The sequence below is a fragment of the Medicago truncatula genome, chromosome 2, assembly GCF_003473485.1.
Source record: "Medicago truncatula cultivar Jemalong A17 chromosome 2, MtrunA17r5.0-ANR, whole genome shotgun sequence".
Lineage (NCBI taxonomy): Eukaryota > Viridiplantae > Streptophyta > Magnoliopsida > Fabales > Fabaceae > Medicago > Medicago truncatula.
This window is the reverse complement of record NC_053043.1, coordinates 14,883,297-14,896,118: the sequence shown is the minus strand read 5'-3', so window position 1 is coordinate 14,896,118 and position 12,822 is coordinate 14,883,297. Positions and strand designations below refer to the sequence as shown.

The following is a 12,822-nucleotide window of genomic DNA, read 5'->3' as shown; positions in this document are numbered from 1 at the left end:
GGCAATAAAAAAAGAGGCTGCATTTGCAACCTAATATTAATAATAACAATAATAATGCAATTAACGTGTACAAAAGGTGGAGAATATCAAAACAAAACTCCACAAAAAAAAAATAATAACACAATTACTATTTATAATATTAAATACAAATTTATACAACAAAGTAGAAAAACAAATAACTCAGAACCATAAACACTTGCAACATCTGAGCTAACATCTTCACCAAACCCCGGCGGTGAAGAAAGATGCGACGGCTGTACATCAAAACCTGTGGGCGAAGAAGCATCCTCATAAGGAGGAGGAGCACTACTCTCCGGTGGTGATTTCGCAGAGACAATTGGATTCTTCCCAAAAATCTCTCTAGGCAACAAAACCTTCGAAACACCAAAAATCGCAATAGGATTCTGATCAAACACTGTCTGAGTAATTATCGCCTGAACAATGCCAGTGTTAATCGCAACAGAGCCGTTAAAAGTTGAAATATTCAAAGTGAAACTTCCGGCACCCATAGCTTCCGTCGCAAGCGTCGGTTGCAACGGATTCGCGGTGGATTGAAGCGAACCGAGAGGATAATAAGCACGAAGAACATGCGCTTTGAGAACCACTGCTTTTTGATCGGCGGGAAGCGATTGAAGCGAAACGGAAGGAGGTAGATCGGCGAAAGCATCGTCGACGGGGATAAATAAGGTAATTCCGGAACCACCTTCACCGGCTTCGAATTCGTTCACGACGCCGGAAGCAGAGAGCATTGAAGCAGCGACGTTGAAATTGTGAGCGTCGATTAGGGTTTTGGTGATGTTGAGAAGAATGCTAGGACGAGTTTCCGATGCCATGAGATCGAAACCATAAGGGATTAAGAGAGAATCAACGGTGAAGATAGTGAGATTGTAGGGTAACATTTTGAGCTGTGAAAGCACGGTGGCGTTTGAGGATGAGTAAGGTGCTGGGGAATGGATTGTAACAGTGTTAGTGTTCGGGGAGTGGGTGATATTAACGGAGCCGAAGTTGTTGGTGGCGCGGCCGGTGGTTTGGAAGAGAGTGGTGACGAGTTTACCGGAGGGAGGGAGGTGTTGGAGGTCGGACCAGGAGAGGAATTGGAGGAGGATGTGGTAGCGGAGGATGTCGGCGAGGGCGGAGGGGGAGAGGTTATGGAGGTGAGGGTCGGTGGTGAGATAGGTGTTGGGGACGGCGAGGAGAGAGAGTGAAGTGCGGTGGGAAAGATCAGCGGTGAGAGGGGGTGTGGAAGAAAGTAGGGAGGTGAATGTTGATAATTCAGGGAAGGTTGAAAGGAGGGAGGTGAGGTTGAAAGAGAAAGATGGTGTTGGGGATAGGATTAGGAAATATAGCATAAATGTGAGGGTAATTTGGGGAAATAAAGTCATTGTTATAGATATTGTTATGTTAGTGTTTATCTATGATGATGGTGGATCTGGGTTTGGGTTTAGATTTGGTGTAACGAAAAATGAATGAGTTATGGTGTGTAGTGTTGTGAAGTTGAGTTGATGAGTGTGAAGTGAAGTGAGTGGAAGAGAAAGAAAGAGTGAGCTGGGTGTGATCTGTGAATGTCTGAATGATGAGAAGAGCACCATGGTGATGCAATCATGATGTAGACTGTTTTTTTATTTTTATAGTAGCTCTTTTTTTTATCTTTATATTGTTTTGTTTTGTGCCTTGCTGGGATGGGAATAGATATTAGATAGAATAGAATAGAATAATAATGAGTTTAGTAGGAATCCATTCTCTACATAGTGGACTCATATTATTATACTCAAGTGAACTCACTTTTAGATCATTGAAAAATTAAAGGATGGAAGATATCATAAATAAAAGGGTGAGAGGGTTTATTATTGTATAGAAATAAATGAAATTAGAGTTTAATTTAAAGGTAGGCCTTACCAATATTAGGATTTAAATTCAAATTTTCCTTTAACATTGTTTCATTTTAAAATAAACTTTATTAATTAACCAAGTTGTTTGGGCTCCAGTGGCAAGGAACTCCTTTCAAGGATGTATCCGGGGAATACCAGATTCGATTTTCAGGGGGAACAACTTTTGGCCAGTGCGTATGCCTCTCTACTCATGAGTCGGATTAGTCGTCCATCTTTAGTGGATCGAAATCGGTGCGAAAGCCAAAAAAAAATTATTAATTATGTGTTCGTGCATGCCTCTACACATGAGTCAGATTAGTCACCCACCTCTAATGGATCGGAAATCGATACAAAAGAAAAAAAAAAACTTTATTAATTATGAGTTTGATCGCTTAGTTTCTTATAAAATGCACATATTTGTGATATTTGAGTAGAGTGATAGATATCAGTCAAATAAATAAAACATTAGAGATGGGAGAATCAATTTCCATACACTAGTCACATATGCCTAAGAGCATCTTCAATTGAAGATATTTTGTTTAAATAGCATGTAAAACTTATTAACTACTCTTGTTGGGGAAAAAGTAAGATGGATTGTAATTTAAATGCAATGCTTCTGCAAGCATCGTCTCTCTCCCTCTCTTGCATAAACATGGATATCATTGCATATTCTTTTAATATATTTCAAAAAGAATTAATATAAAGTTATTGGTGACTTGTTTAATAATTTTTGTAAGAGTTGTGAGGTTGGATTGAACGAGTGTTTGTTAGACATTAACAATAAAATTTGGAGTGAAGACTATTAATATGAGTTTCATTAGAGATGCTCTGAAGACTGATATGATTTTAATATATTTATTATTTATTTATATTGGTTATGCTAACATGTTTATTATATGGGCAATGTGTGTATTCTTAGTTTTTAAAACTTTAAACTTATCTTTTTAACTTGTGCATTGATTGAGTGCTTATTTTTTTTAGTTTCTTATATTATGCCACAAATTAGCACGACTCTTATTTTATTTTAAAATAATTTAAATTTTAAAAGAAAGATTAATGAATAATTTACATTTGTTTCTCAATAAATTATACAATTTTATATGATTAAAATTATTTATTATTCTCAAGTTGTTTATAAGTTCAATATTATGGTTGGGTCCTAGAGAGAGAAGAGAGAGAGAGAGAGTTTTTGTTTGAGTCTCTATTGGATGTTGATCTCTTGAGTCAGACACTATTAACTAAAATAGAGAGGTTCCCACCAATCACACAAGCACCGATCCAAGACCTCCAATTAACACAAAAACCAAATCTCTCCATTATATAATCGAAGAAACTCAAACTAATCGAGACACATGCCTTATTAAAATTCATCTTATGTATGAGGCGGTCCTTCCTAAATTTCTTCATCAAGTCAATTATCTCATTCACCGTCACCATCCCATCCACCAATTACCAATCTTACATAAAACTTGTTTTGTTAGCTAAGATGATCTTATCCGTAATGGATACCAACCTACCTTCCACGACCTTGATTAGCAATTTATACAAGTACCCAATAAGCGGGATTGTTGTTAAAATCTATGTTCAAATAACATTTTGGATGAAGACCAATTTTAGTCCCAAAGAAAAATCGCAGAACCTGTTTTAGTCTTTGAGGAAATAAAAATCTCCTTTTGCCTGTGAAAAAGATAGAGAGACAACCTAGTCCAAACATTCTTTAAACTTTGTTTGGTTGATGAAGGAAATATGGAGGAAAGAAACAAAAGTGAAAAGAAGAGAAAAAAATAAAACAATATAGTTATGTAGTAGTTTTTGTATGAGAAAAAAAGCCCTAATTAAACATATGTATGTCATTTTATATATAGACATTCATTTTTTTTATCATGGTTTTCTTTACTTTTCTATGATACCAACTAATTAAATAATCATTCCTTTGTTTTGGTGGTGCTTTTTTGCCATCTCTTGCTCTGAACAAGAGCGCTAGTGGAGACGAGGAGGGAGTAGGTGAAGCGGGTCATTCATAATGAACAAAAAGAGATTAATATTCTCCAACTTTGTTGGAGCATTGACACAAATAGTCGAATACAATGGTATTTGACCAGGACAAAAAAATATATTTGAAATTGGATTAGCCAGATCTCGTATTCATGTCATAACTTTATCATAAATCATAAACATCATCAATCTAACAAAGCTTAAAGAAAGTAAGGACATAGTGTACTTTCTTGTTTTTTTAAGGACTTAAAATGACTTTCATTTATCTCATCTAAATTAGGTTTTGCATTGAAGCCGTTTGATCAAGATTGAATGGTTCAGATTTCAACCTTAAAAATATCAAACAAAAAACAAAAAAAATCTTATCATCTGAACCGTGATCTTGATCGGATGGTTCAGAGGTGCTAACTTTAATTAATTACGCTCCCACGGCGAGCGACCACAACGCAGTTGAATAGAATCATCTTCTTCCTCTTTCCACAACAAAACCTTACATTTGCTTCTAACCTCTACAAGATTCAATGTCGAAAGCTTTTCTCTGCAACAATGCATTTCGCATATCAACAACAACAACACTCTACAACGCACCCTTCCTATTTTCACTCAAATTCCTCACCACCACTTCAAACCCATTCACCGTATCCTACCTCATCGACAAATTCGGATTCTCTCATGAATTCGCACTCAAAGCTTCCAAAGAGCTTTATTTCAAAACCTCACAAAAACCAGATTCAGTTCTCAACTTCTTCAAAAATCATGGTTTCAATGACTTAGACATACGCAGAATCGTCAAAATCGAACCATGGCTTCTTTCCTGCAATACCCACTTAACGATCCTCCCAAAGTTTCAGTTTTTAATCTCCAAAGGTGCTTCTTCCTCTGACATTGTTCGTATGGTTGTAGGTAACCCTAAGTTCTTGCAATTCAGCTTGAAGACTCATGAAATTAAGTTTGAATATTTTCTATCCAAAGGTGCTTCTTCCTCTCATATTATTTCATTGTTAACTTCAAACCCTCAAATTTTACAATATAGCTTAGACAAACGAATAATCCCTCTTTTTGAATTATTAAGTAGGTTCTTGAAATCCAGCAAGGATACCATTCTCTGCTTAATTCGATGTTCCACTGCATTTACTATAAATCCCTATCGCATTATTGTGGCTAATATCAATTTGATGACTGATTTTGGAGTTTCTGATAATGTCATTGCTAGTATGCTTCAGTCATGGCCATCTGTATTTGGTTCAAAGGATTTGATTAAGTCATTGGAGGAAGTTAAGTGTTTAGGGTTTGATCCTTCAAAGAATAGTTTTGGAATTGCTTTAGCAGCAAAGAAAGGTTTGAGTAAAAAACTTTGGGATGAGAAAGTTGATGCCTTTAAGAAATGGGGTTGGTCTGATGAAGATGTTATTCGAGTATTTAGGATTCAACCTATTTTAATGTTTGTTTCAATTTATAAGATTGATTTGTTAATGAGTTTTTGGGTCAATCGATTGGGTTGGAATTCCTTGGCACTTACCAAGCGGCCACATATGTTTTCTTATAGTTTGGAGAAAAGGATCATCCCAAGGGCCTCAGTTATGCAATTTCTTTTGATGAAAGGTTTGCGAAAAAAGAATGCGAGCTTAGTTACACCATTTGCTTATTCTGAGAATATGTTCTTGAGCAAGTTTGTTTTCAGATTTATGGAGGAGTCTGATTATCTATTAAAGCTATATGAGGAAAAAATGAAACTTGCATACACAAAGGAGAACAATGGCATGCCATTCACTTAATATGTGAATTCATAATCTTCTTTTGTAATGTAGCCTTAGCTTGTTAGTTCTTAAAATTTAAGTGTTTATTCTTTCTAGGCCAAAATTTAAGAAGCTTTGGTGGTAGAGTTGCTAGAGGGTGGGAGTTGGGGTTTTATTTGGAGGCGTAGATTTTTTGTGTGGGAGGAAAACTTACTTAGCAATTTATTGGAAGATTTGGATGGTTTTGTTCGGTCTCATGAGGAGGATAGATGGAGATGGAGATTGGAGGACGATGGTAGGTTCTCGGTTAAGTTGATGTATTTCAAGTTGGAAGGAGCTATGTTGGGGGAGTATAGGTGTCCGGTGGAGAAAATGAGTACTTGTAAGCTTATTTGGAAGTCAGCACCTTCAAAAGTGATGGCTTTTACTTGGAAGCTCCTACTTGACCGTATTCCTACTAGAGCAAATTTGGAGATTAGAAATTGCTTACCGCCGGAGGATGGATCAAATTGCATTCGGTGTACGACGGGAAGGGAATCTTCCACTCACCTTTTCCTTCATTGTGTTTTCGCCTATGATATATGGTTGTCTTTGATGAGGTGGACTAACCAGTTTTTCTTGATTCCTCCGAATTTGTTTATTCATTGGGAGTGTTGGAGTGCGGGAGGGTACCATAAGAAGATCCGGAGGGGTTGGAGAATGATTTGGCAAGCCGCCGTTTGGGTTATTTGGAAAACACGTAATGACCGTATGTTCAATGATGTTGTTAAAGGGGTGGAGGAGTTGGTTGAAGAGATTCAGGTTTAATCTTGGCGGTGGATGATGGGAACGAGGGATACTTCGGTGTGAGTGGAAGTGGTGTCCAGAGGCGTGTTTGCGGAGGTAAAGGGGGAGGGCAGGGACTGGTCTGTGGTGTGTTATTTTCTGGTGCTGTTGCGTGTTTTCTGCTCACCTGTGTATCTGTTACTGTTGTTTTTCGGCTGCATTTTGGCTGCTGTTTTGTGCAGGTAGCAGCACTGCCTGCTGCGTTTTTGTTTCCTCACGGGTGTGGCAGTGTTTGGGTTTTGTTATATTCCCCTTTGCTGTTATGTGTTGGCTTTTGGGGGAATTATGGGATTGAATTCCGGTGTATTTAGCTAGATTTCAATGTCATATCTTTGCTTTTGGTGGGGTTTTGCTGTTATTGTATTTGGTGTTTTCGCGGTGTTTTGGTGGATGTTACGCTTATATGCGGCATCTTTGTTTTTTTCACCGCCTCTAAGCGTCTTGCTAGAGTTTCGGTTTCAATAATATTTGCCAATTCAAAAAAAAAAAAAAAAAAAAAAAGAGGAAAGTCCAGCTGACTTGTTTTTTTGCTAACTTGGACCAGAGTGACAAAGTTGGTCATAGAAATATCTTATGATTTATCTTATGAAGTTATGCCTTATATCTAATAGATATAGAAAAGATTAAATGGTCTAGCATTTATTTGGTCAGGCAATGTTTTCTGTTAGTTCTCCTTGTGTAAACAAACTATGTAGGTAGGTCTGATTTAAACTGTAAGCTTGAGATTATTAAGTAGTTTGCCTAGCTACTTTTCCTTTGGTTCTTCACACACTATCTTTTTAATCCATGTCACACCTTGTTTTTGCTAGGCTTAAATGCTTTTTTGGTCCCTTAAGTATTTAATTGGTATCACTTTGGTCCTTTAACTAAAAAAAAGATTGTTTGAGTACTTTTAAGTTTTTTTTAGTATCGTTTTGGTCCCTTCTGTTAGATTTCCGTTAGGTTTAATAAAAAGCATTAAGTATGGACACGTGTCACCTTGTCATTGGCTCTGAGATTTTTTTTACCAAAAAAAAATTAATATATAAAAAAGTTAATAATAATATTTTTTATTTACAATTTTTTTTAATATATATTTTGAAGGTGACACATGTCACTTTGTCATTGGCTTTGGGATTATTTTTTAAAAAATATGACACGTGTCCAGGAGTTAACTTTTTTTTTTAAACCCTAACGGAAACCTAACAGAAGGGACCAAAACGATACTAAAAAAAACTGAAAGTACTCAAACAATCTTTTTTTTAGTTAAGGGATCAAAGCGATACCAATCAAATACTTAAGGGACCAAAAAAGTATTTAAGCCTTTTTGCTATTATCAATTTTAGGACTGATTTTGGAGTTTGCGATTCTACCATTGATAGATTGCTTCAAAAAAGGTCATCTATATTTGGTCAAACTGGTTTGATTAAGTCATGGAGGTTAACGGTTTAGGTTTTGATCCTTCAATGACTACTTTCGGGGCTTCCTTGATAGCCAAGAAATGTAGGAGTAAAACACGTTGGGATGAGAAGTTGATGTCTTTGAGAAACGGGGTTGGTCTGATGAAGCTATTTTTCAAGCATTTAGGTTGCAGTCTAGTTTGATGTTGGCTTCAGTTCAAAAGATTAATTTGGTGATGAGTTTTTGGGTCAATCTATTGGGTTGGAACTCCTTGGCACTTGCTAAAAGGCCGCATATTTTTGGTTTAAGTTTGCAGAAAAGGATCATTCCAAGGACACTGGTTCTGCAATATCTTCTGATGAAAGTTTGAGGAAAAAGATTGTAAGATTAGCTAAACCATTTACTTATTTCACGAAATTGTTCTTGAGCAAGTTTGTCTTTAAGGAGGAGTCTGGTTATCTATTATTGCTATATATGAGAAGAAAAAAAATGAAATTTGCAAATACAAAGGAGAACAACGGCATCCCTTCTACCAAATGTGTAACTTGTTAATCTTCTTCTTTTGGAATTTGAGCTTGTTTCTTCTTTGATTCGAAGCACTTATTTTGTCTAGGACAGGATAGTGGTTACTGGTTAGTGTAGTTGTCTTGTTTCTCTAACTAGGACTACTGTTGGTTTGATTTTTCTTATCATCAATTTCAATTACAATTTTGATGCATAGGTCTTGCATCTAGCACATGTAAAAGTTTATATGATCTTTCATTTGGCCAGGGAATGCTTTTCTCATGGTGTTAATTCTTCTTCCTTGTTAATTTAACCCAAGGATTCTTTGTATATATGCAAATTATATATGCAGGTTCACATATTTTTATGACTAAAGCTTTCAGCTTTAGATTGGTACTAGAGTGCATCTTTTAACCACTTTTCCTTTTGTTCTCTACACTACACATTGTGTATTAAATCTTTTAAGAGGAGAAAATGAAAGTTGCATATGGAGAACACTGACATGCCATTCCACCAAATAGGTCACTTCATGATCTTTTTTTTGTAATGTGATATTAGCTTGTTAGTTCTTAAATTTTTAGTGCTCATTCTTTTTGTAATAATCTGGGTTTAATTTTTGTGTTTCCAAATTCTTTTCATATTTTCCAATTTTGAGCTTATCAAAGGTTCAAAAACATAGGCATGCATTCTTTTGCCTTTTAATAAATTCTTCAATACATAATTCTAATAAGAAATTTTTTGTCCATTCAGATGTACACTAGTATGTTGAAGAGAATCATCTCTATTAGTTGCCATGGCTAACAAATACTACAATAAAGGAAGTAGAGATAGCATGTTCGCTTCAAATAGAAGTGAAACCCTACTTTATAACCCCCCACCAGAAAAAGAATTTCAACAATGACTACAAAGAGGCCTCACTGAACCATGGTAAAAACATTAGCTTGTGAGGTTCTTTTGTGTACGCTTGGTTCTGAATTGATCAAAATAATGAATTGATTCTGTAGAATTTTTGATCAAATGATTTGAAAGTAAAGTCGTTTACATTTGAATACATTTATTTAAAAGGGAGTTAAAAGCGAGTTGAACAATATCTAGAGAATGAAAATATTTTAAAGTTTTTAGATTAAGTGATTGAATGAGCAATGTCTACCTATAAGTTTTTTTTAAGGAGAATGCTAACCATTGCCCTTGAGTCATTGGTTAAAGTATTAAAATAAGTAAGTTTACATAAAAAATGACTTAATTATTGTTAAAAAAATTGTTAAGAAAAAGGTAAAGACTTGTATTTCAAGACAAAATTTATATTAATGGAATCTTTAACCATTTTCTTTAGAGCACTGGTTAATAAGATTCTTATTTTTAAATGACAAATATTAATATGTTAATTGTTATGTTAACTTTCCTTTTATCTGGACTTGAATTTTGAACTTCAAGTTCAAATCAGTTGTGCTGTCCAACTTCTTCCTTTGTGTATCCAAAAACTAATGAAAGTGGAGACAAAAATTACGAATTAAGGTCATGTTTGTTTAATGAGAAGATATTTTCTAATTTTGTTTTCTGAAATTTGTATTAATTTTATTTGTTAATAATGAGATATTAGACTCTAGAAATAAACAATATGTGCATTTTTTTTGGAATCAATGGAAATGTAAAAAGAAAAAAAAATTCATCTCTAATCACAATGATATATATATTCATACACCTTTTTACAAAAGTTAAAAGAAACCCATGTTTCCTTCAAAAAAAAAAACAAAGAAAAAACCCATGTTTGAGAGTGTCTTCGTGTTCCTATACAGATCACTTTCGAGATTTACTTTGTCGGAAAGTAAAACAAACTTGTGACCAAGGGAGTCTGACGAGTGCATGACAGAATCGATGGCTCCATGGCCACCATGATTGGACTTCAGAAACGCTTCATCTCAGCTAATGTGCGCCGCTCAACACTCCATTGGTAACATCTCTTTCAATTCTCATATTCATGTGCGGTTTTGTTTGTAATGTGTTCGATGAAATGCTTCAATGATATCACAAACTTTTCTTTTCATTCAACTCTAAATATTATTATATAAGTGCTTATGGTTAATCTATTTCTATAACAAAAGATGATGTGAAGTAAAATTGTTTTCATGTAAATTTTTGTAAGTTATTTTCGAGAGCTTACGGACATGTCATAAGCTGTTTTCATAAACTCTATCGAACTTCTTTCAAAAAAAAAAAAAAACTCTATCGAACAGTTTCACAAGTGCTTATGCCAATAGATAACTTCAAATAAGTCAACCCAAACAGACACTTAAACGAGTTATCTAACATTATCATTTAATTGTCAGCAACTCTAGAAATACCATTCTTCTGTTACTTCACTCATTGTTTTACACTTTGGTGTAATTTTGAGCATAAAAAAGATTGAACATTTGAGAACTAGTTCCTTACTAGCAAATTTAATATGAAATTAAAAATATATGTACTTGGTTAATGATCATAGAGAGATCACTATGATTATCTAGAGTTTTGTTCTTTTAAATGTTATTTATGTATTTTTTTAATTAGTATTAGTTGCTTCATGTGCCTAATTCATAAGTACTTTCTCTTTTTAACAGTGACAAAATTGGTTCTTCATTATCTGTTGCTTGTGTGCAACATTTCAAGCACGAAAGTAGCTATTATAAGGGCGCTCTTGTTGCGTGTTTGAGTAATAAGAGAATTTTTAGCAGCAATGCCAGTAGCCATGCTCCTGATAACCCTTCTAAAAGATTTGGTAATGGTGGTGGCATGTTGAAATTCACATCTGAGGAAACACACTCGGTTCTTGAAGCACCATGCCTCCAACACTGGTTTAAAAACTGGCAGACACTTAGGAAACAGAAGCTGACAGCTAGTACTTTTGCTGCGGCCATTGGGTTTTGGCATAAGCGAAGATCTCAGCTATGGTTAGAGAAGATTGGTGCTATAGAACCATTTTCTGGAAACCTTGCCACATGTTGGAGCAATATCAAAGAGGAAGAAGCACTTGAAAGATACAAACTGATAACTGGAAATACTGTATTGTTTTCTGAATTTCAGGTCTATGATTCAAAACCAGAAGACAGTTGGCTTGCTGCTTCACCGGATGGTATAATTGACAGGATGGTATATGATTTGCCTTCTCGTGGTGTACTGGAGGTTAAGTGTCCGTATTTCGATGGAGACATGAGTAAAGCTTTGCCTTGGTATCGAATTCCAGTTCACTATATTCCTCAAGCTCAGGGTTTAATGGAGATTCTAGGAAGGGACTGGATGGATTTTTATGTTTGGACTGTTAATGGTAGCAGTCTATTCAGGATATATCGTGATCCAGAGTATTGGGATGTAATGAAAATAGCACTTTCTGATTTCTGGTGGAAGCATGTTCAGCCGGCAAGAGAGTCGTATAGTAGCAGTGTTATAAAAGATCCTCTTTTTCAATTAAGATCACTAACACCAGCCCCTAAACATGAATTATGTCGTGATATAGTTTATAGAAGTAAACATATTGTTGATAATTCTAATTTGTTGATCCGGGAAATACATGGGAAAATGACAAATTGATTCCTCCAGCTGTTAGAGCTGAGTCATTAGTTTAGTAACCAATTCTTTTGCTGCACATTCTGTAATATTTGAGTGGTTGGTTTAAATCAATATAGTCTATGAAGATATTGATTTTGCTGAAGTGAACTGTGGACTGACGTTGATTATATAACCATATACGAAAAGTGTTACAGATTTCAAGTGTTATGTTAAATATGAGTTACTGCTAGAAAGTGCAGAAAGACAAATTTAGCTGGTTGTAGAACATTTATAATTTGAGACACTTGATTGTTTCAAACGTTTACATTGGTCACGAAAATTCGATGAAAGTGTGTTTACATTTGTTATTGATCTTCGACGCTTGAGACCAGTTCTGTTATGTAACATAGGCAGAGTTAAGTTCTCAAATATACTAAATGTGAAAGTATTTCTTCCTCTAGTGGTGTGCTAGATATATAGAACCATTCACATGTCTTCAGCATGGCTTAAGCTTTTGGAAGGAATTGGTTCATGACATGGTATGACCACTTCAACTATGCTTGATATGGTTTAAACCTATGATTACTTTCAAAGAATGCTGATTATAGTTGATAACTGATACATTTCCAGTATGCACTGGGAGTAATATATGTTTGTCTATTTAGCAAGCAGTCTTAATTGAACCTCTTGATAGGCTAGAGTTTGTATCAATTCTTCAAAGCAGTGTTATGAGACTCTATCAGTTTGAAACTTAGTTGCATGCTGCGTTCATTCTTCAAGCTCTCTTGTTTGTTACCCAAGTATAGCAGTCTAGATTATTTTCATAATCTGCTGTTAGTACAATAATTTTACTCTCATTTGCTCAGATGTAAATTGTAATAGCCATGCTAAGCTAGACGATATACTTGTTCTATTAAATTTCTCTTGTTATAATGAACATCGTGATTCATGGGTAAGTATCTACCCATTCAGGGAGATCAAAACTGGATATT

At 35.1% G+C, this 12,822-nt stretch overlaps 3 protein-coding genes across 4 annotated transcripts; 2 read left to right on the top strand and 1 right to left on the bottom strand.

Annotated features, from left to right (window-relative positions):
• On the bottom strand, nt 1-1,647 carry LOC25488198 (fasciclin-like arabinogalactan protein 4). The gene has a single exon (XM_024777452.2). The coding sequence runs from the start codon at nt 1,380-1,382 to the stop codon at nt 132-134; it is 1,251 nt and encodes a 416-aa protein (XP_024633220.1). The 5' UTR covers nt 1,383-1,647; the 3' UTR covers nt 1-131.
• A 2,646-nt stretch (nt 1,648-4,293) lies between these two features.
• On the top strand, nt 4,294-7,300 carry LOC112419020 (uncharacterized). The gene has a single exon (XM_024775716.2). It carries the CDS (start codon nt 4,385-4,387, stop codon nt 5,636-5,638), a length of 1,254 nt encoding a protein of 417 aa, XP_024631484.1. The 5' UTR covers nt 4,294-4,384; the 3' UTR covers nt 5,639-7,300.
• Nucleotides 7,301-9,806: 2,506 nt separating this feature from the next.
• LOC25488196 (uncharacterized) lies at nt 9,807-12,180 on the top strand. 2 transcript variants are annotated; one of them, XM_039830448.1, is made up of 3 exons: nt 9,807-9,823; nt 10,105-10,259; nt 10,906-12,180. In XM_039830448.1, exons 2-3 carry the CDS (start codon nt 10,192-10,194, stop codon nt 11,870-11,872), a joined length of 1,035 nt encoding a protein of 344 aa, XP_039686382.1. In that variant the 5' UTR covers nt 9,807-9,823; nt 10,105-10,191; the 3' UTR covers nt 11,873-12,180. The 2 variants fall into 2 exon arrangements, with proteins under 2 accessions (XP_039686382.1, XP_013463320.2); XM_013607866.3 differs by lacking the exon at nt 9,807-9,823 and having other exon boundaries at nt 10,042-10,259.
• Nucleotides 12,181-12,822: the final 642 nt, after the last annotated feature.